The 21,852-nt window shown below is 42.6% G+C and overlaps 1 protein-coding gene across 2 annotated transcripts; it reads left to right on the forward strand.

Moving 5' to 3' along the window:
- Positions 1-1,215: 1,215 nt before the first annotated feature.
- Positions 1,216-19,604, forward strand: SFT2D2 (SFT2 domain containing 2). Of its 2 annotated transcripts, none has more exons than XM_074973624.1 (9): positions 1,216-1,337; positions 4,414-4,500; positions 5,905-5,990; positions 7,982-8,063; positions 9,864-9,899; positions 9,992-10,050; positions 11,329-11,358; positions 13,097-13,139; positions 13,692-19,604. In XM_074973624.1, the coding sequence occupies exons 1-8, from the start codon at positions 1,275-1,277 to the stop codon at positions 13,134-13,136; spliced, it is 483 nt and encodes a 160-aa protein (XP_074829725.1). In that variant the 5' UTR covers positions 1,216-1,274; the 3' UTR covers positions 13,137-13,139; positions 13,692-19,604. The 2 variants fall into 2 exon arrangements, with proteins under 2 accessions (XP_074829725.1, XP_074829731.1); XM_074973630.1 differs by having other exon boundaries at positions 15,506-19,601.
- Positions 19,605-21,852: the final 2,248 nt, after the last annotated feature.

Genomic DNA, 21,852 nt, shown 5'->3' on the forward strand with positions numbered 1-21,852 from the left:
CATACTTAATAACTAAGTGCCTGATCTTGCGCTCTTGAAATCAATGGAAATTTTATGATTGACTTCAGTGGGTGCAGGAGCTAGCCCTATGTGTTACCAACATCTTTTGCATACTAGGGCCTGATCCTGCAAACACTTCTGCACATCTATATGCATGTGAATAGTGCATACTAAAAAATTTGCTGGAGCAGGCCTAAAAAGCAACTATGATTGCTTATAGTCTTAACATTTCAAATCTTCAATGATCTTGCTATATAAATAATTGATATTCTGGAAGCCCAATAAATAACCACCTTAAGCGTTAGCTAAATAAAAGAGGAATGCAAATATGTACCCAAAGAAAGTAGTGAAGAAATGATTAACAGAACACTGGCTTTTGGAGTTTTTTAAAATTGGTTAGAAATAAGACACTCTGTACAATGTTGGTTTTTAAACAATAGTGGGTCAGGGAGAAAACTAAAAAAGGTTAGTATGCTCCATTTTAAGAAAAATAATAAAATAGAAGTTGCCCTGATATAGTCACTTGGCATGCTATTTATATTATTTTGTAGTAATAGATCACCTTAAGTATGGCTGAAGTAATGTCAGTGGACCCTTTTGCATAGCAGAATGACTTAAGAAATGTTGCCAAATCCAAGCATTCAAAAATGATGAAGCAGGCGCCCTAAAACAGTGAGATTGGCTTTAAAAATATATTAAAAATAGTAAATGTTTGCTGTTTTTTTCGTTTGTGTTCTGTTTTTTGAGACTTTGGATTAGACTTCTGTCCCATTTCCCAGCATTTCTCCACAATGCTGATGTCTAGAAACTTTTTAAATGAAAGTTTAGATTCTCACAGTTCCAGGAGCTGGGGCTTTAGGGAAAGCACTAAATAGTGGGAGATTTGCCATAAAATCATGGGCTGGCAATGCTGTGTTGGAGGCTGCCCTGATTGGCGCTGAGAGTGTGGAAAAGGAGCAGTATGCCACCAGTGAAGGCTGATGCCTGGCTAGGAGCTGCCTTGTGGCATAGACGCCATGTGCCACTGGCGTCTGGCAAACTCTTTCAGGAGAAAGGCCAATATGGACTACAGCTCCCAGCACGCACCGCGCCGGCGGGTCGGGACTACGTCTCCCACCATGCACTGCGCCGGATTAGCCGCCGGGTTGGCTGGAAACCGGCGACTTCCTGCCTGCGGTGCGCGCTGGGAGTTGTAGTCCCGGGGGCGGGGCGGGCCAGTCCTAAAGTAGTCGGGTCACGGAAGCGGGGTGGCGGCGGCGCAGCAGCCAGGCAGGATGGACAAGCTCAAGCGGGTGCTGAACGGGCAGGACGCGGAGGAGCAGGGCGGCCTGAGCGAGGTAACGAGCCCCCCTCCCCCGCTCCCGCTGGCCAGGCTGCCGCGGCTTGTCCCGGTGCGGGCCCGCTCCGGGCCGTGCCCTGCTGCGAGCCCGGGAGGCTCGTGTCAGGGGCGGGGGGCGACTCCCGCGGCCCGTCCGGGGAGGCAGAGTTTCAGTGCAAGCCCTGGAGCCGGGAGCGGTGCCCGGCCTGTCAGCGCCACCCTCCCCCGGGGAGCGGGGCCGGGGCCGGGGCCGGGCGTGGCGCGCCCGCTCCGGCTGCTGCCCGCTGGGCCGGGAAGCGAGTCCTCCCCGCCGCCGCTCCCTGACGAGCTGGTAGGAGGACACGGGAGCTTTACAGGGTCTCTGTCCACCTCGTCCGCTGCTTCTCAGCCAGGGAGACCCGTCCCTCTCGGGGTACGCAGCGGTCTGCCGGGGGCACATCACCTCCTCTAGATATTTGCCTAGTTTAACAACAGGCTACGGAAAACGCACCAGCGAAGTCAGTACAAACACAAATTTCATACAGAGCCTTGTTTATACTGCTCTGCATACTGCCACGTAACGACCATATCCATATTCCAATCGATTTATAATTACTTGGTAAAATTGGGAAAGTGAGCAACTTCTCAGTAACCCTGTGCTGTGACCGTTTTCTATTTTTAGGTCTGAGTTGGTAAATAAGTGGCTTTTAAGTGAGGTGAATCTTGAGGGTATACAAATCAGATGCCTGAAAGGGATATAGTAGTCTGGAAAAGTTGAGCCACTGACCTAGGGTATGCCTTCATTGCAGTGTGAGCTCGGGCTCAAGCCCAACTTCCCTTCTGGCCACACAGACCTTGCGCTAACCAGGGTCCGAGCTCATATTGTAAACTCACGTTATCTGTGCTACCAATAACTTTAAACACTGTCAGAGTGTTTAAAGGGAAAGAGTTTTAGCCACCCAGTGTATCTCACTGTTTGTGGTCTTTGTTGACTCACTGCATTTCTTTCCTCTTAGACAGTGTAAATCAGTTCTACCTTGGCTTATGGTTTTGTTTTCAGGTTCTGAGTGCTACATTGTTTGGGTTTCAAACGCTTTAGGGGAATGGTTATTTTTTGAAAAAAGAAACAAATAACCCTTCCCCTAAAGTGTTTGAAACCCAAACAATGTAGCACTCAGAAGCTGAACACGTTTGGTTTGTTTTTACAAAAATAGCGTAAACCTTTTTGTTCTTGGATTTTATAAAAAAACTGCTTTCTGCAAAGCTTAAATCTTGAGCCAAATGTGATGCCATGCAACTTTTAAAATGTTTTATATGTGGAAAGGTGACTAAACTTCCTAGAAACTAGTCTGATGCCATGTATTTAAATGATTTCCAATTGAATGCATGAAAATGACTTCATAATCCCACCCAATTTCTTTCCTTCACCTTCATGCCATGTGTCTAAAACTAAGTACGCTCTAGTGTGTAAAGGGCTAACATGCTCAAGTATTCATAAATTCTAGAGTTCAGTAACTTTTTGCTGTTCAGTGTTTGGATGTTTGTGGGTGGGTAGGAAATATGTTGCTAGGACTTCACTCTGACTAGATGGATGAAATAGAAGCATTATAGTTCTGTTCCGTGTAGATGAATGCAACATAGAAAACAGAGAACAGAAAACAAATTGTGGTGCTTTTAATAAACTGCTTTTTCTATGAAAATTTGACTGGAATCTGCCTGATTTCACTTCCAGTGAATATAGAAATTAAGGGTGGGAGAAGGGAAATTGATAAATAATAACTGAGAATATGGCTACACTACAAGTACTGTAGTGTCACAGCTGTGGTGCTGCAACTTCACTGTTGCTATGTTGTAGTGTAGACACTTGTTAGTGATGGAACAAGTTTTTCCATCATTGTAGTAAATCCACCCCCACAAGAGACAATAGCTAATTCTATGAAAGAATCTTCTGTCGACGTAGCAGCTTCTGCACCACAGCTTAGGTCGGCTTAACTACAGTTCTCAGGTGTGTGAATTTTTTTGCACACCTGAGTGTGGTAGTTAAGTTGACTAAGTTTTAGGTGTAGGACCAGGCCTTAATGTGGAGGTGAAGAATCTGTGCTCGCTGAGGTGGGTATGTGTCTGCTAATAGAAGAACAGGAAAGGTTAGATATGTAGGTACAAATATAGTGGAATGAACAGACTATATAGTATTGTGGCAAGCTATTCACTTATTGTAGGTATCTAGGACTTGATAGGGGCCTCATTCTGTAGGTCAGGGGTGGCCAACCTGAGCCTGAGAAGAAGCCAGAATTTACCAATGTACATTGCCAAGGAGCCACAGTAATATATCAGCAGTCCCCCCCCATCAGCTCCCTTGCAGCACCTCCCACTCACCCACCAGCCAATCAGTGCCTCCTCGCATCTCCTGATCAGCTGTTTTGTGGCATGCAGGAGGCTCTGGGAGTGAGGGCACCACGGGGGCAGGAAGGGGTGTAGTGGGGGCAGGGCCTGTGGCAGAGCCAAGGGTTGAGCAGTGAGCACCCCCTGGCACATTGGAAAGTTGGAGCCTGTAGCTCCAGCCCTGGAGTCGGTGCCTATACAAGGAGCCGCATATTAACTTCTGAAGAGCCGCACGTGGCTCCAGAGCCACAGGTTGGTCACCCCTGATGTAGGTAATAACATACTCTCATTTACTTCAGTGGGAATTCTGCTTGCAGTGTGGTTTCAAAACTGAGCTCTCTGTTAGTAGTATTGCTGTTGTATATGGATTCATTTTTCATTTATTTTGTGTTCTAGCAGAATATTTTTCAGACGGTGCTTAAGCTGCTGATGGAAATAGAGCTATAAAGTTTGTTTTGTTGGGACACAAATTGATGTGTTAAAATGGGTTCTCAGACTGGGGATCGTGACCCCTTGGGGTTGCAAGGTTATTACTTTGGGGTCGCGAGCTGTCAGCCTCCACCCCAAATACTGCTTTGCCTCCAGCATTTATAATAGGATTAAATATAAAAAAAAGTTTAATTTATAAGGGGGATCACACTCAGAGGCTTGATGTGTGAAAGAGGTCACAAATACAAAAGTTTGAAAATCACTGTGTTAAAGGACATGTCTCTTTATTTGTTTTTGGCTTCCAGATCGTTGATACAACTTCATTAAGCTGGGGCACGAGAGTGAAAGGCTTCATCGCTTGTTTTGCCTTAGGAGTTCTGTGCTCTGTCCTGGTAAGTTCTTCTCTGTCTGTCCACTTCTGCTCTAGGAGGAGACTTGCGTTTTGAGCACTGCAGTTACTTTTTATAGCACCCCAAAGTGGATAACAAAATGATGTACAAACTGGCCCCAGTTCTGCCAGCTGCTTGGGACTTTGAGCAGGCATCTGGATTGGGAAGGGAACACTTTGAAATGCAGCTATAAAATTAAACTAAACATAAACTAAAAATCAAGAAGATGGTCAGTCCACTCCTCTTTGATTTGTGGGGGACTGGGTGATGTGTGGATCAATATGCAGCTTGTATGGAATGTGATTCTCAAGTACCAAGAGGAATGATATGATGTTGGCTACGTGGGATGGGACTGGTAAACTAGTGCTGGGGTTCAGGAAGGGAATGGGATTCAGGTCAGCCAGGAGGACTAAGCCAGGCAATACTAAGGATTCATCTACATAGGCAAATTGAGGGATTGTGTGGCAACATGATTTAATCAGTCTACAAAGGTCAGATCAAACTGTTTTATAACAGAGTCAGAAGGAGCACTTTTGTAATGAACACGGTTCAATGAACCTGACATGGTAAAACTTGCCTTGTAGATGGAAATACATCCTTTTGTACTATATCCATGTATCGGATATTCCTACTTTTGTTTAAAGAATAAGGTTTGCACAAGTATGGCAAAATTACCTATTTGTGCAGAAATTAATTTCAGTTTTGGGGAATGTCCCGTCCCTGATGAAAGCAAAAAATTCCAAAACCCTTTTTATAAAAAAGGAAACTGGGTTCTATCGGCAAGTGTAATGTAATGCTCTGATCACTATAAAGAATGTGAACAAACACAAACCAGCTTTTGTAACTGCCATTCAGGTTTAAGTTTTTTAGTGCTTCTTCACTGCTACTAAAAAACACTGTTTGGGGGCTATTTTTGTTGCAACGTGAAACAATTTTTATCCAGTCAGGTCTATAAAATCATGACTGGTGTAGATAAGGAAGCATTTACTACTTCTCATAACACAAGAACTAGGGGTCACCAAATGAAATTAATAGGCAGCAGGTTTAAAACAAATAAAAGGAAGTATTTCTTCACACAATGCACAGTCAACCTGTGGAACTCCTTGCCAGAGGATGTTGTGAAGGCCAAGAGCATAACAAGGTTCAAAAAAGAACTAGATAAATTCATGGAGGATAGGTCCATCAGTGGCTATTAGCCAGGATGAGCAGGAATGGTGTCCCTAGCCTCTGTTTGCCAGAAGCTGGGAATGAGCGACAGGGGATGGATCACTTGATGATTACCTGTTCTGTTCATTCCCTCTGGGGCACCTGGCACTGGCCACTGTCAGAAGACAGGATACTGGGCTAGATTAACCTTTGGTCTGACCCAGTAGGGCCATTCTTATGTTCTCTTATCTTCCTTTTCAGGGTACTTGCCTGCTATGGGTGCCAAGGAAAGGACTAGTTCTCTTTGCAGTATTTTACACTCTGGGGAATATTGCATCCCTTGGAAGGTAACATTTCTGTAAAATAGCTACCTGATACAAAGGCAGAAAATGGGAACAGAATGAGTGTGTGCGAATGTACCCATGCTTGTCTGAGTGGTGGAAATGGTGGGATGTGAGGCTGAATGTTCACTTCTCTGTACAGATCTCTAAAATTCAGAAATAATGGAAGAGGAACAAACATGACTGATTTAAACAGTCCAGTTCTTGGGAAATGAAACCGTTTCAACTGGTATTTTGTATTTACTGTTTGGATCAAATATTGTCTGGATATACTTGCTAAAATAAGAGGAATGAAATCTCATCCTTCCTGCAGGGGTCAGGAAGACATCTACATAACTTATGTATTGTTTGGTGCATCATTGTGGTTTTCTACACTTTCCTCTGAACCATCAGCTATTAGTCCATGCTGGAGGCATATCTTTGTGTAGGTAGTCTCACTGGCCTCACAAGAGACCCTGGCTATCACTGTAAATAGCTTAATGAAGACCTCTTCTCAATGTGCAGCTGACATAAAAAACAAGATTTTAGAATATGTAAGGAATGGGGTGGCAAATAATATGGAGACTTGTTATAATGCCATTATATAAATCAAAGGGGCAGCCTTATCTGTAATGCTGTGTGCCATGGTGGTCACCCCATCTCGACTAGCTTATTACAGAACTCGAGCTATAAAGCTTGGTTTGTTAAGTTGGGACACGAGTTGATGTGTTCAAGGATATGTGGGCCCTTAATTTTTTTTTACCTGGACTTTGCAATCTGTATTATGTAAAGATTTATTTTTCATTTAAGAAGAGCTATGAGAATGATCAAAAGCATGGAAAAACTCATGTGGAAAGATTGCAAAGATTGGAATTCTTTGCCTTAGAAAGAAGATGAATAGAGGGAATGTGATACAAGTACTAAGTAATGAATTTTCTAGAAAGGTTAGCGCGGGAAAGCCTGTTCTCCTTGTCTTGTAACATAAGAATCAGAGGACACTCAAAATTAAAAGTTGGGAAATTCAAAGCCAGTAAAAGGAAGTACTTTGTCATGCAGTGTGTAATTTGACTGTGTAACTCATTGCCACATGACTGTGAGGGAGGGGAGACTAGTGAGACTCCATCATTCCTGGCATGCAGTAGAATTAGGCATGCCAGTGGCTATGTGGTTGTCCTGGGTACATACCATCTGGCTGATCCTCACAGGAATACTCTACTTGGCTACTCCTCTCTCATCATCTGTGGCTGGCTTGGGATTGCTTTCTTCTCTCCCACCACTCCATCTCCTCCATTATACTGTATCTTGGGCTGCTCTTGACTGAAGCAATGGCAGCCTGTTGTCAGCAACAAGAGGGAGGAGAGGAGTCACCTTAAGACCAGAGAGAAAATGGGTATATAAACTGGACATAACAAGCTAAGATTTAAAAAAAAAAAAAAAAGTTAAATGAAAATTTGATCAATTTAATCTGAGCCTCACTGTTCTACAAAGTCAGCCGAGTCTGATGGCACTTTAAGACTGTGTCTGGCGCGTTGGTAGGAAGTGAACTCATTGACTAGTCTGTGTAAATGCAGTCCAGGTACCTCAGGGATCACTTTCATCAAATCAGAATGGAGACCTGGGATGGGACCCGTTGACCTCCACCAGGCTTGTCCCTACACCCCTTCTGGAATGTTTGGTTTTGAACAGAGATGGAGGAGTCTAGATTACAAATGTCAGCACTTGCTTCTTCCCAAGGCTTAGTCTGTTTGGTGCCCAGTTCTTGGTATGTATCTTCCCCATTGTCAGTAGGATACTGATTTTTATTCTGTAGTACTGCCTGGCTGTCTTTGCTATACAGATAGCACCAATCACCATAATAACATAGGCACTGGTATCTAGTATAGTAGTGGCCCTCTAGGATAGAATGTCAATTTATGACAGCACAGTAAGCATGCTTGATTAGGGCATCTTACAATCAAATTTTATTGCTGTATGTAGATGTTTTACGTGTCTGTGTTATGTTGTTTTGCTTGTTACAGCACTGTTTTCCTTATGGGACCTATGAGACAATTGAAAAGAATGTTTGAGCCTACTCGTTTGATAGCTACTATTGTTATGCTAGTAAGTATCAAAAGATCTTGTTTTAACTAGTCTTAATTCAGTGCAAAATTCCAGAACAAAGTTGTCAATAGTGGTTTGATCTAGTTACATTCACAGTGCTGCTTTTATTGCCGTTCTTATAGCACTGGAGATGTATATAGTTATAGAGAACACTGAAAAAGACAGGTCCCGTGTTCTGAAGAGCATAGCCTAAATCTGGGCAGTACAGTACAGGGGGCAGTGGTTTAAGTGCATGAAGTAGTAGAATCATTATCACTGAGTGGATTGATAGGTGTTGCTGAAGAAGTTTTGGAGAAATCTGACATGCATGCACACACACACCCACCCACCCACATGGGCAACGTGAAAGAAGATGTGAAGGCAGGAGCGGGACTGGGAGTTATTTAGAAGAGGGTTTGGGATGAAGCAAGTGGAGATATAGGCAGACAGAAATGTAACATTAGAGTGTGAACCCTCTTATTTTTTTATCTCTTATTTCTACTTACCCTAGCTGCTAGTTTCACTCTTTGGTAAAATGCTTGTAGGTGGAGTTTCATAACAAGGTACTTGGAAAATCTAGTCATCCTCAGGTGACTTACAGCTTCATGTATAATTGAACTTTTGTGAGAACTTTGCAGCTTAGCCAAATGCATCTAGGTTAGTGGTTTTCAACCTTTTTTCATTTGTGGACCCCTAAAAGGTTTCGAATGGAGGTGTGGATCCCTTTGGAAATCTTAGGTGTAGTCTGCAGATCCCAAGAGGGTCTGCAGACCACAGGTTGAAAACCACTGTTTTATGCTAACGACAACCTTTTGTGGACCCCTTAGACCCAGGTTGAAAACCATGGATCTAGGTGGTTACTAGGCTGTAGGCTCTTTCAGCTTTGAAGCATCTCAACAAAGGGCTTGTCTTAGTGTACAGCGGTGCAGCTGCAGCGCTTTAGTGATGATGCTCTTCCATGGTGTATTTAATCCACCTCCCTGAGAGGCGGTAGCTCTGTCGACTGGAGAAGCTCTCCCATCTACATAGCGCCATCTACACGGAGGGTTAGGTCAGAATAACTACATCACTCGGGTGTAAAAAAATCTACACCCCTCTGAGCCAACATAGTTATACTGATTGGCCAGGTCTACACTCCAGACCTATAAGTGAAAGTGTTGACCTTCAGCTGTAAATTTAAGGAGTCTAGCAAAAAGCCCCTCCAGAAGTGTCATAACTGTGCAGCTCCTATTTTTATAGTCAATGTGGGTTGTAGGCATTACAGATGCCTGAAGTGGGTGGATCATTCCTACATTCAGACCTTGGAACGCTTTAAAATAAATAAATAAAGTAGTAGCTAAAAAGTACCTGAACATTTTTCATAGTCTCAGTTGATATGAACTGGATAGCGGTGTGATACCCCAGGGCTGCTGTTTTAGTGATTTCAACAGGAAACATTCATGGCATGTTTAGAGACAGGCAAATCAGAGCTGCAGCCAGAGACCGAGAGGAGCTGGAAAGCTCTATATTTCTATTTAGATAAGAAAGTGAAGTAGCGTACCTGAATGTGTATACTAACTAATAAAACTGGCCTGGGGAAAAAGTAGGAACCTACAGAAATTGCCACAAGCTGTGGAAGCCTTCTGCTGTTCCTTGACTGCAGCTGTGATCGTCCTTTTGTGGTGATCACCAGCTTGCTGCTTTATTTCATATTTAGAAATAGTATAGATTGGCTCAGGTAAAATATTGCATTTCCCTTCAGTCTTCCTTTATATTTGCAAAAAATATATTTTAACTGTGGAGTAGTCTCTATTTTAACTGACATGCTCTGTTCTCTTCTAGTTGTGTCTCATACTAACATTGTGTTCTGCCTTCTGGGTGAGTATTTGGATCTTGTATATAGCCAGTGCACACTAATAAATATATATGCTCATTATTTGATTGCGTTATTGTCTGTTTTCTTCTTTCAGTGGCACAACAAGGGACTTGCTCTCATCTTCTGCATTTTGCAATTTTTTGCCTTGGCATGGTAGGTAACTTTCCCCCCTCCCCCTAATAGGGAGGGTGTAGCATCTGAATTCAATGGGTATGCTATGCTAAACTTTTCTAGGAGATGGATTCTGAGTTATAGCCAAGGGGGCACCAGCCATCTGTAGCAGCACCTTTTCCCCAGGCACTGCAACTGTAATCTTGGCCTTGTGCAGAGGGGAGGTTCTGGAGAGGGGTGGGAGAGTGTGAGCCTGCACCACAATAGCAGCTCCCGGGCCTGGCTGCGGCTTCAGGCATTTCAACCTGGCACAGAGAGGGCTGCAGCATCACTTGGGTTTGGCACCATTGGTTTGATGATTTCTGTGGGTGCAGTTTAACCCATGAACCCGTGCTAAAGCTGCCTCTGCTCTCTTCCCCCTCCCCTCCCCCCAAAGTAACCTGGATTAAATCTAGCTTTTGTAGATAGATTGTCAGAGGACTGTAAAGTTGTACGAATTATGGTAGGGGAGTTCTCCCTTTCCTCTAGCCACCCAAACATGAACCACCTAGCCAAATTAATCCTAATGACCTGATCTTCATGAGTGACGTCCTACAAGGCATTTGAGATCAGATGGCTTGTCCCTGCTCTCTGCTCCAGAGTTCTGCTTGGAATGGGCTGGGGGCAGAGCACTTCTACTGCAGAGTCTCTCTCAGTGGGACTCCCTCCTAGAGTTTCTCTTGCTCTTTTTGGAACCAGCAGCAAGGTTCCCGTGTTTGGATCAGTTTGCCTTTGCCCATTCAGTCCTCCCTTTTACACTAGATTTTCCCTTTCTGGATTACATTGTTCTTGACTGTTCTCTTTACTTTGTGTGGTTTAGATCAGGATTGCTTAGGGCCAGTTTCCTTTTCATTATTATAACTTTTGTACAGCTTCCCAGGTCATTGCTACAGATGCTGTAGAAATAGAAGGTTGACTAGGTGTCCTTATCCAAGTCACCCAGTACATCACTAGCCAGATGACTGATCATACTTGCCCCAGGGCTTGGTGCATGTAGGGTTTCAGAAAGAGGAGGATTATTGTTAATAAACATTTTTATAGCGAGCCATAGCTTTGCTGTGGCGCTTCATGGATTCAACAGAGTTGTTTTCAGGAGGATGGCTGAGGAGGAGCTTGCGTGCCTTTCCACTACCTGAACTGGCGTTTTGTCTTTGTTCACTGAGACACTTCTGTCTCTGTTTCAGTGTGGTGTGGGGAGGAGTTGTTGCTTTTGTGTATGACTCTAATGTAATCTGAAGTTAATGGTAACTCAGTTTTTTTAATGTTCTCTTCCTCTCTTAGGTACAGCATTTCTTTCATACCATTTGCAAGGTAAGCTTGATTTTTCCTTATTATATTAGTGAATATCTGTTAAACTCTATCTTACAGTTAACTCCCCCATAAACTGTGTGACTTTAAAATGGTTGTGCTGCCATTTTTTCTGAATGACCTTAGAGTTGATTACAAATTAAACACCTAAGAATTTTTCACCTGTGACTGAAATGCAGCTGTTTCTGGGATGGGACATGGCAGCAGGGGGTTAGGAGTTCTTACCATCCCCCCTTTTCTCTTCTCCCCTCCTCCCAGTAAACTTTTCAGGAAACATCAGCGTCCCAGCGAGTTGGCTGGCTTTTTGCTGAAACTCGCCCACTACTTTTTTCAAATGTTGCATGCACTGAAAGGCGCACTGCATTTGGAGGCATGTAACCTATAAAGTGCACGAGACTGTATGAATATGCTGTCAAATAAATCTCTCAAGTTATTAAACTCCCCCATATTCCTGAACACTGCTGCCCTCCAGAAGGTTGATGACAAGCTTGTCCTGTCAGTTGCCAGATCCCCTGTGACAAACTCGGTGGTTTTCACACCTGCAAAAATCATCCCATGCTGCCAAATGAAATGTAGGCACGTCACTTGAGGGAGTTGTCCTTTGTTCTCCGACTTGCAGAGGTGTTAACTACCTGCTTCGCCTTGAATGATCTCTTGCAACATGTCCTAGCTCCTATGTTTACTAACCTGTTCCCCCTTGTACCTAGAGCCCATCTACCCTTAAAACGCAGCTTCGGGGAAGGGGTTGGAATGGGGACAGGGAAGGGTGGGAAGAGGCAGGGCAGGGGCGGGGCCTCATTGAAAGGATGGAGTGGGGGTGGGGTTGGGGGGCAGCGATGGGGGGTGTCAGTGATGCGGCCCTCGGGCCAGTGCACTAGTCCTCATGTGGCCCTCGTGGTCATTTGAGACCCCTGCTCTAAGCCGATGGGAGAGAGCTCTCCCATTGGTGTAGTTAATTCACCTTCCCGAGAGGCAATAGCTATGTTGGCAGGAGAAGCCCTCCTGTCGATCTAACCCCCTGTGTAGAAAGCGCTAGGTCGGTGGATTTTTCACACCCCTGAGCGACATAGTTATACCTATCTAGGTCTGTTGTGCAGACCTGGCCTTAATCTTAGTGAACTAAAGCCACTTTACCCCTGAATGAGAGCATCCATACAGGTGTTTAGCATGTTTTAATTCTTACGCATTTACTTCACACCTTTAGTTGATTTGCCATAACTTTACTGAGTGTTCCAAAGTAGACAAGTCCTTAGCCATGTGGTACATAGTCTGCAATGGAATCCTAAGAATTGCCTTTTGAAAACATAAGCAATAACCCAAAATACTACAGATGAGCAATGGAACTAAACTAGCTGCCCTGTGGGAACCTTAATTTAGATTTTCATGTATGCATTTAAGATTTCCTTTAATACTTTTTTTAGAATGTATGCATAACAAACATCTGTGTCCAATTCTGGCATCCTCTCTTTTTCCCACTTTCCCACTCCTCCCCGCCGCCCCCCATAGACAAGTACATAGGTGCATCTCTCATTTAAACGAAACTTAAAGTTGTCTCCACTATGTACATATCACACAGGTTGCATACACCTACGTAATGCAGGGGGAATGCTGCAGCCTTACATATGGAAATGTACACTGTGCAGGAATAAATGTCTAAGTCTTCAAGCAGCATATCTTGATTACTGCAGTGAAATATTTGGGGAAGCAGCCCAGTCATGTCAGTATTTCTCTCTCTCCACAGGGATGCTGTGAAGAAATGCTTTACTGTTTGTCTGTCATAACAGGTATATGTGCTGTTTTGTGACATTCTAGGAAGTACAGTGGAATTATGCTAACTGTTTTGTATGTACCTTCCTACTTGTGTCTTAAATATATGCCTTGCAGCTTGTAGTGGGAGGCTTGTATTAAAATCCAGCATATCTGGTTACTTGTGAACAATGATAGTCAGTCAGAATAATGAAGTGGTGCTTTCTGTGACATTTAGCCCAGCTGGACTGACATCTAGAATTCAGTTTTGTTGTTTTAGATAAGTTACACAAATCATGCAGAGTGAAACAAAAATAACATTTAAAGAGACACTGTTAGCCTAAAAATAATAGAGTAGATCCTCCACTGGTGTAAAATGGCACAGCTCGATTGTCTTCAATGGAATTATGCCAGTCTACACCAGCTGAGGATCTGTTGCATAGTAAGACCCCAAGGCTGCACTTTCTGACCTCCTCCTAGCTTTGAAATAACTTTTAAAACCCTAATGTCTCACCATTTAGATTTGTTTAATTTTTTCACTGGACAGTGAAACTCCCCTGATCTGTTCTTTCTTTCTGGCTCTCTTGCAGGAGCTCAGTGCTGCATGGTGGGATTTATAACACTACCAGGGAAGGTTTCAGTCTAAACGGGAAAACTATTTTGTCTGAATATTTTTGAAAGTTTCATTTCTTTACCCAACTACTAAAGTTTGGGTTTAAACTACTGACAGTGTCTCTGTAAAATAATAACTCAAAAAGAGCATTGATCACCACTGGAAAAGTGCTATGAATTCAGTGCAACCAAGGTAAATTAAGAGGCCCTTTACCTGCTACCGACCTGATTTCTGCAACTTGCCTGCAGCAGCTAGCAGTATTGCAGGGCAGGGAGCTGCATTTCTCACATCAGGTTAGATGCCCATCCTGTTCCCAGCTGTATTATGGGAGAGAAACAGAACCTAGGACTTGGTAGGTAAGCAAAGGAAAAACTGAGCTTCAGTTAGTTTTCTGGGCACAGATTCTATCAGAGATTCTTTCTAAATGGTCATTGTGTCCTACTTAAAAGTAGGAAAGCATTTCTATACACCCTTTAAAATAAAAAATCGTCTGCAGAGGGTGACAGAATTAGTGTTAGGAAAGGAAGAGACACTGTTCTTCTGACTTACCACTCTCATCGGTTCATACCATTTCTCACTTCTCTGCACAAAGGTGAGAGATCATTAAATCCCCCTGTGGTTCAAATATCACGCTGTGGAGCAGAAGAAATGCAGACGCGTATGCTCTTCAAGTGTCTATATTCTGAGAAGAGTGATAGCGATAGCAAGTACAGCTTACTAAGGAAATGTATGCAGGATTAAACTGCCAACTTTGAACAAATTATACCTAGTGGCTGGGATTTTTATGATGCCAACAAGTTCCAAGACCACTTTAACATCCCCTTTTTCTGAATCCTTAGCCAAATTCTTGTGTGAGCTCAGCACAGAGTCATCCGGCTCCAAGTTGTACAGTGGCTCATTGGCAAACTTGGTATAAGTTAAGCACTTGGACACTCTTATCCTGTGTGGGACACTGCTTCACCACTTCATATCTCCTTTTAATGCATCCTTACCTTACTGGTACAAAGGCTTATCTTTCACATTATGGGCTGGGACCAAGGTCTGGGAAGATGATGATCAGTGAGGCTTTGTAGATGTGTGTTTGCAAAATCTTGGTGTTTTTTGCAAGGCTCATCCTTTGTTCTTTAAGGCCCTCCCTGCCCCCCAAATACCACATCAGGGAGCCTGGTCACAACTTGTAACCTAGGGGCAAACATGGTTCTGATTTGTAGCATAGCTAGGACCTTACCCATAGCTCATAATCAGACAAGGCTAGCAACAAAACAGTGCGTCAGTCTCACAGTTTCATGGCATCCAGAAAGGTTGTTAGAATCTGAGAAGGAGTTATTTAAAAAACAAAAAACCAACCTTTGTGTCCTTCAGTTGTTCTAGATAGTTTAGTGCATTCCATTTTCACAGGATCCTTTTCAAAGCCCATCATCCAGGGTATCTATGGGGTTCTTGTGGCTAAAGTTACTTTCTTAGAAATCCATTAGGAACAGAACAGACCTTAAAAATATGCCCCAGCTATGCTTGGAAGTATGGGAGAGCTATAGAGAACAGGTTCCTCCATAAAATAGTCTGTGTTTGTGAACGAAAAGGAATGGGGAATTAACATTCAAATTAATATGCTGATGCCATTATTTTTCCACGCTTCTTCCTTGAAAGAAAGTAGTAGTATAGGACCCAAGAGACACTTTCCTGTTTGTACCCCCATGGTTTTTAAAATCAGATGTCATGATACCTTAAAGCAGTAGCCTCCCTGGGCCACCTAGGTTTTAACAGATGGCATTCATCTCTCTCCTTCCCCAGGAATACAGGCTCTGCAGCCTGGGCAGACGCCCTGATCTGTTGTCTTACTCTGTGTTGCAGTCCTGTTGGGTGGAGACTGTGGAATATTCCTCTAACAACCACCTTGCTGCCATCTTCTATCTGCACACCAGCTCTCCAGGGGTCCTGGCCACAAGATATTACTGAACTATTCCACTTCCACCATGAAAACAATTCTGGCTTCAGCTCTATGCTACTAAAGTCCTGAAGCTGCTGTACTACCACCTGAGGTCTAGATCCTAGGGACTGGAGGGGTGTAGGGGTGTGACTGCTGACTTTTCCAGCCATAGCAGCCTTCCACTTTGAGCCAGAATCTATACACAACTGTAACCTCTGACTGTCTGTGGCCTCTAGTTACTGTGCAGTATGTTGCTGAGCAGGCAGCCTCTCAGGGTTGATGCAGACTCCCTTAGGCACCGAGAGAGGCAGCAGCAGACACTCATGAAATATCTATCATTGGATGGCAAGTGTAATCATCTAGGCTCAATTCAGTTAGGGTCCCCCCTCCCAAATCATCTGCGAGTGGAGAGCTTGGGGAAAACTAGGGACAATTGCCCCATTCACATTGTTGCCTGTTGCTCTTGAAGCTGCTGCTTGACTAGTCGTTTTGTAACTCTGTTAGAATACCACGTTCCCCCCTTTGGAGCTGCTGAAATCCCACTTTTTGCATGATTTGCGGACAGGTGGATACCAGTCACAGTCCAGCAATTGAGTTTTCTCTGGGGAGATGATTCTCATTTGCTTTCAGGCTGCAATAAAGCCTAACTCTGCTTACACACATACAAAAGCCTTGTCCATCTCTCACAAATGTATCGCATTTGGTTTAGGCAGTTTGGCTTCCTTTGGCTTCTTTGTTGTTTCAGCTGCTTCTGAGCTCTGATTTCCAGGGAGCTGCCTTTTTTAATATGGGCCCCTGGTTTATTATGCCTCCTTAAGGCTGTGTGATTTTGTGGTTCAAGCAGAAAGCTGGGAGTTTTTTCCTGACTAGGACAAGTCCCTTAACCTGTGTGTCTCAGTGTAACTGGGAACTGAGCTACCTCCCAGTCTGTATCCTGCCAAAGGATCCTATCCAGGTTTTTTGTAAGTGTCTTTGCAATGTTTACAAAATGCCTCTGTAAGAGGCAATTAGAAAATCTATCCCTCAATGCCTTGCTCAAGCCCAAGTTTATTTTAGCACTAGCTTCCCTGTGGGAATTCTCGGAAAGCTCTATGTAAGTAGCATATGCTTCCTTTCCCGAAAAAAGTGCTGTTAACCAAGTCCATCACTGTAGGAGCTTAAGCAATTAAATCCTGCAGTGCTGGACTGCTTGTTCCTCTACTTCAGATCACTCATTTCTTGACCTTCACTGCCTTCGTAAAGGGCTAGCACTTGTACTGGAATGTTGCACCAGAGCACACGGCTTTCTAACCCAATCAGGAGCACCAGAATCAAACCTCAGTTTTATACACTGGATAGAACTTTTGTATCTGCATGTTAGCTATTTAGAACCGTTCTGCTAACTTTTTGGCGGAATGGTTGATTTTTATAAATAGGGAATTTAGGGTTTGGAGCTGTACAGTAATTTGTTGCCAGCACACAGATTGTCTGGGTGTCTTAAATTTCAGATCCACAAGCTAATTATTTTAAATGCCGAGTTCCAGTCCTGCAGCTCTTGAGTCAATAAGTTTAGTAAACTGTATTTCATGTAAGGTTGTTGAATATCCTTAATGGAGGTAGGAGAGGGGGACTCAGAACTTTGAAAGAAAAAGGAGGGCAGAGGGAATGGAGGCATAATAAGCACTTGAGTGACAGCAGTGTTCATATTAGCCTCTGGCATTGCAAAAATTTTCCATGAATGAATCATACTCTTTTGGTTGGGGGCTAACTGGGTAGGAAAGACTCCACCCACACTATCTCCAATATGAGAAACACTCAGGTTTGTGGGTTCACCTCCAAATGGCTTTGCCTAATAAAACCACTTCATTCTACTGAAACAAAGGCTTGTGACTTCTACTTACTTACTTAATCTCTGTTCAAATTGCTGCTATGTTTGATTGCAACTGAATACTTGCCTTGTTACTGAAATATGTTGCATTCCCATATTTGTGCCTGTAATTAACCTGTCCTACTTGTATGCCTGCGTATTACAGTAGCCACTGTATTCTACCTGCCTTGCATACACACCTCATCCACTATGGTATCAAACAACATAATACTGTAGTTAATGTGGAAATAATGAAACTGGACAGTAGAATACATTCCATGTGAACTCACTTGCACTGAAAAGGCAGTTATTTTTGTTTTCTGTTCTGATGGGTGGTTTATTGATGGGTAGGTGGGTGTCTTACAGCCACCAGATTCCTGTATACAATTCCTCACATTCAAAATCTTTCTGCTGAGTGCACAGTATGTCAAAAACACACAGAAAATAGTATTTCTTTCATTAAAAAAAATTAAAAAATCCTGTGTTGGATCTCAAAGTTGCTTCCCCTTGCCAAGCTCCTTCCTAATTTTACAGAGCGCACAACCACAAGGGCTGAGATTTTCAAAGAAGCTGAAGGGACGTGGGTATCAAACTCAGTGGGATTCGCGTATCTAGCTCCCTTAGGCAGGCTTGAAAGTCTCAGACCAGCTTGTCTTTCATTTGCTGAAGCTGCAGTACATGTTAATGCAATGCTACTTTAACCAAAAAAGACCTTAAAATGCAATTCTAGCTTGGAAAATAACTTTTTAAAAAAAACCAAGCAAACACAAAGCCTGACTTGTCAGATTCGGTAGGAACAGAAATTAGAGAAATCTTTTCACCTGTAAAGAAAGCACATTAGTTCTGGAGTGTCCGGGGCACATTAAATATGAAAGCCTATATGCAATTTGTAATCACTCTTCTGAGTAGAACCTGACTTTAATGACACATAATGAAGTGCACTTTGACTACTGACACTGCCAGAGGCTTTTTTAATGACAGCATTTTAGAAAAAAACAAAATATCCAATCTTGTTAGTAATTTTATTACGATTGAATATTAAAGATGAGTTGGATGGGCAATCTTGAATCCCAAGGAAATGTGTTCTGTATTCTGATACAGAAAATATCTTGTGACAATTCGTTTTCAAATTTCACATGATGTCGCAATGGATATTCCTGGAGAATACAGCAAAGTTGCCAGAACTCTGTGCAGCATCCTGGGGCAGGTTTGGGAGCAGATTATATCTATCTTTAATGCAGATGTATGACCCACTGTTTCCAGCTTACAGTTTGCTATGGTCCACATGTTTCTGTTAAAAATGGTGGCCAAAAAGTGCATTGTAGAACTCTGGGAGGGGAGACGCATTTGGCCAGCCTTCATGTACCAGGAGATGACACTTCCTTGTATGTGATTGCAATCTGTCATTTTAACCAGTTTAATTTCTAAAAATAGTTTGCAGTCAGTTCAGTTGCCTTATTTTCATTATGTTAATGCCTCCTTTTCAGGATCACCACCATTAGTATCTATAATCTTGTTATAGGTTCTAAAATCTATTTAGTAAAAAAAAAAAAAAAAAAAAAATGCTTTTGTCTTAATTGCAAATGCGTACATGTTAAGACCATAGTAAATCTTAACCAGATTGTGCAGGGAAGCACAGCCGCTAAATATGGGGGTATTCCATTTTTAAAATCTTGTGCCGAGCTTTGAAATGTAATGTGGTGATTTTTTAAAAATAGCTTTATCAACTGAGGGATTTTTGTAAAACAAACATTTTGTGAAATTCTCCACTACAATGACTGTTTTGTATTATAAGCTGCTTCTGGATCTTTTCTATATATCCTGGTTGCTTTGTCTGACTTTGTAATTGTTCAGTAAACGTTTTTTAACTTATTGCAAAACATTTTCTGTAATGAAGCTAGATCCTAAGACATGTGAACATCATTGTTTTTCAATAAAGTTGACACTGCAGTAAATGATCTGTTGCTTCTCAATCGCTTTTAATTTTTAATTTAAATGATGGAGAATTTTCAGGTGAAACTGAAGTGAAGTTAAGTAGTCCATAAAAAATAAAATAGTACAAAAGGGCTTCTTTTATTTTAAATTCAGCTGGTTGTGTGTGTGTGTGTGTGTGTGTGTGTGTGTGAGAGAGAGGAAAAAAATAGGGGAAGATCGGGTGAGGAGCTATAGTATGAATATAGAACTGGGAGCCAGGAACACTTGGTCTAATTCTGTCTCTGATCTTGGTCAAGTCCCTTGATCAAAAAAATCAGACAGTTTTTGAAAATGTTGGTATGCCCTCATTTTTTGGGCTGCTTGTAGTTACTCGTGCTTCCAAATAATTGTATACAACTCTTTAGAATAAAAGGAACATTTCCATGTCTGGTCACACCCATAATGTGCTAGGCTCTATTCTATATAGGTTCTTATACTGTAGTATGAGTGCCTTTCAGTAGTGTATTAAGCAACATGGCTAATATCTGTTGTGTGTGTTCTCTTATCTCCCCAGGCGGAGAATTGTGTGCAGTAAAGTGTTTTGTTTATGTTGACTAATATATGCCAGCTACCGTATCTGTGTATTCTGATATTATGTGCAACATATATTCCAAGCATTTAAGTGTGTGTGTGTGTGTGTGTATATAGCATTCATATAGAAGTTATCAAGGCCAAATTGGCCTGTACCTTTTGTTTATAATAATGTACACACACATGCGAAGTATCCCATAACACCTTGAAGTGAGCTTGGGCTTGAGTAGATAAGAAAACTGTCAGTATCCGTACATACGATTATTTCCTCACGGCAACATGAAACACATTATCCACAGAAACCTAGAAGGTGTCTTCATGCCTTTTAGTACCCGGAATGCATGTGCTCAGAAGAAAGATAAGGGTGCATAATGACCTAGAATGCATGGGTTTAGAACAGAAGATAAACTGGAACACCATGGTGCCAGAAATGAACAAGGTAGAAAGCGACAGGTTTCAGACATATCAGTCTGTATCCGCAAAAAGAAAAGGAGTACTTGTGGCACCTTGGAGACTAACAAATTTATTTGAGCATAAGCTTTCGTGGGCTACAGCCTACTTCATTGGATGCATAGAATGGAACATAGAAGATGATGATATATAAGCATACAGAGAAGATGGAAGTTGCCATACAAACTGTAAGAGGCTAATTAATTAAGATGAGCTATTCTCAACAGGAGAAAAAAAAACTTTTGTGGTGATAATCAAGATGGCCCATTTAGACAGTTAACATAGGGAAATACAGGTTTCAGAGTAGCAGCCGTGTTAGTCTGTATTCGCAAAAAGAAAAGGAGTACCTGTGACACCTTAGAGGCTAACCAATTTATTTGAGCATAAGCTTTCGTGAGCTACCATCCGATGAAGTGAGCTGTAGCTCACGAAAGCTTATGCTCAAATAAATTGGTTAGTCTCTAAGGTGCCACAAGTCCTCCTTTTCTTTATAGGGAAATAGATTCAATATGTGTAATGACCCAGCCACTCCCATAAAAGGACCCAAGAAGGAACTCCACTAATAGTTTGCTTTCTATCCCCAGAGGGCATACCAGAGGAGATAGAAAGCAAACTATTAGTGGAGTTCCTTCTTGGGTTCATAGACAAAGAATTAAAGTTCGGGTTTAGAGTAGCAGCCGTGTTAGTCTGTATCCACAAGGAGAACGGGGGTACTTGTGGCACCTTGGAGACTAGCAAATTTATTGGAGCAGAAGCATGGATCTGTGTTTTATGGACATGGCTATAGTAGGGTATAAAAAGATGGCTTTAGGGATGTAACTTTTTGGAGTACACCTGTGCTAGGTGAATGTAACATCACTGCACGGGACTGCTCTTCGGAGACTGATATCCTATAGAACCTTTTCCCTGTACCATTTTAATAAGCCTGGTTCACATTGGTTATGGGGTCTCTTGAGTATATTTCACAACAAACCAAAGTGTACTCAAACAACTGACTATACAGTTGATCCACATTTAGGATTTTTAATATATACACACGTGGCTATGTTAGAGAAGGCAATGTCAAAGAAATGCACCTTGCACTTACAGCAGAAGGTGGTGAGGTTTGTGATGGTACTTAGTTCCTGGAGGAATTAATTCCACAGTCTTTGGCTAGCCCTTGAACGGTGGTAACTGGAATTCCCATGCCGGGGGAAATTGTGAAATTTCAAAAAAAAATTTTCAAAATGAACAAAAAATGGAAATTTCCTGCAGTACAAGAACTCGCGTCATTTGGTTTCAACATTTTCAAAATGTTTCCGAGGGTCCCTGCGTAGGAGCCCTAGAAGTTGGGGCTCCCAAGGCTGTTGAGGAACTGGAAGCCCTGGCAGCCCCAGCTCTGGGACAATCAGCCTGGAAGACTGCCCTGGA

This window comes from Natator depressus, chromosome 1 (assembly GCF_965152275.1).
Source record: "Natator depressus isolate rNatDep1 chromosome 1, rNatDep2.hap1, whole genome shotgun sequence".
Classification (NCBI taxonomy): Eukaryota; Metazoa; Chordata; order Testudines; family Cheloniidae; genus Natator; species Natator depressus.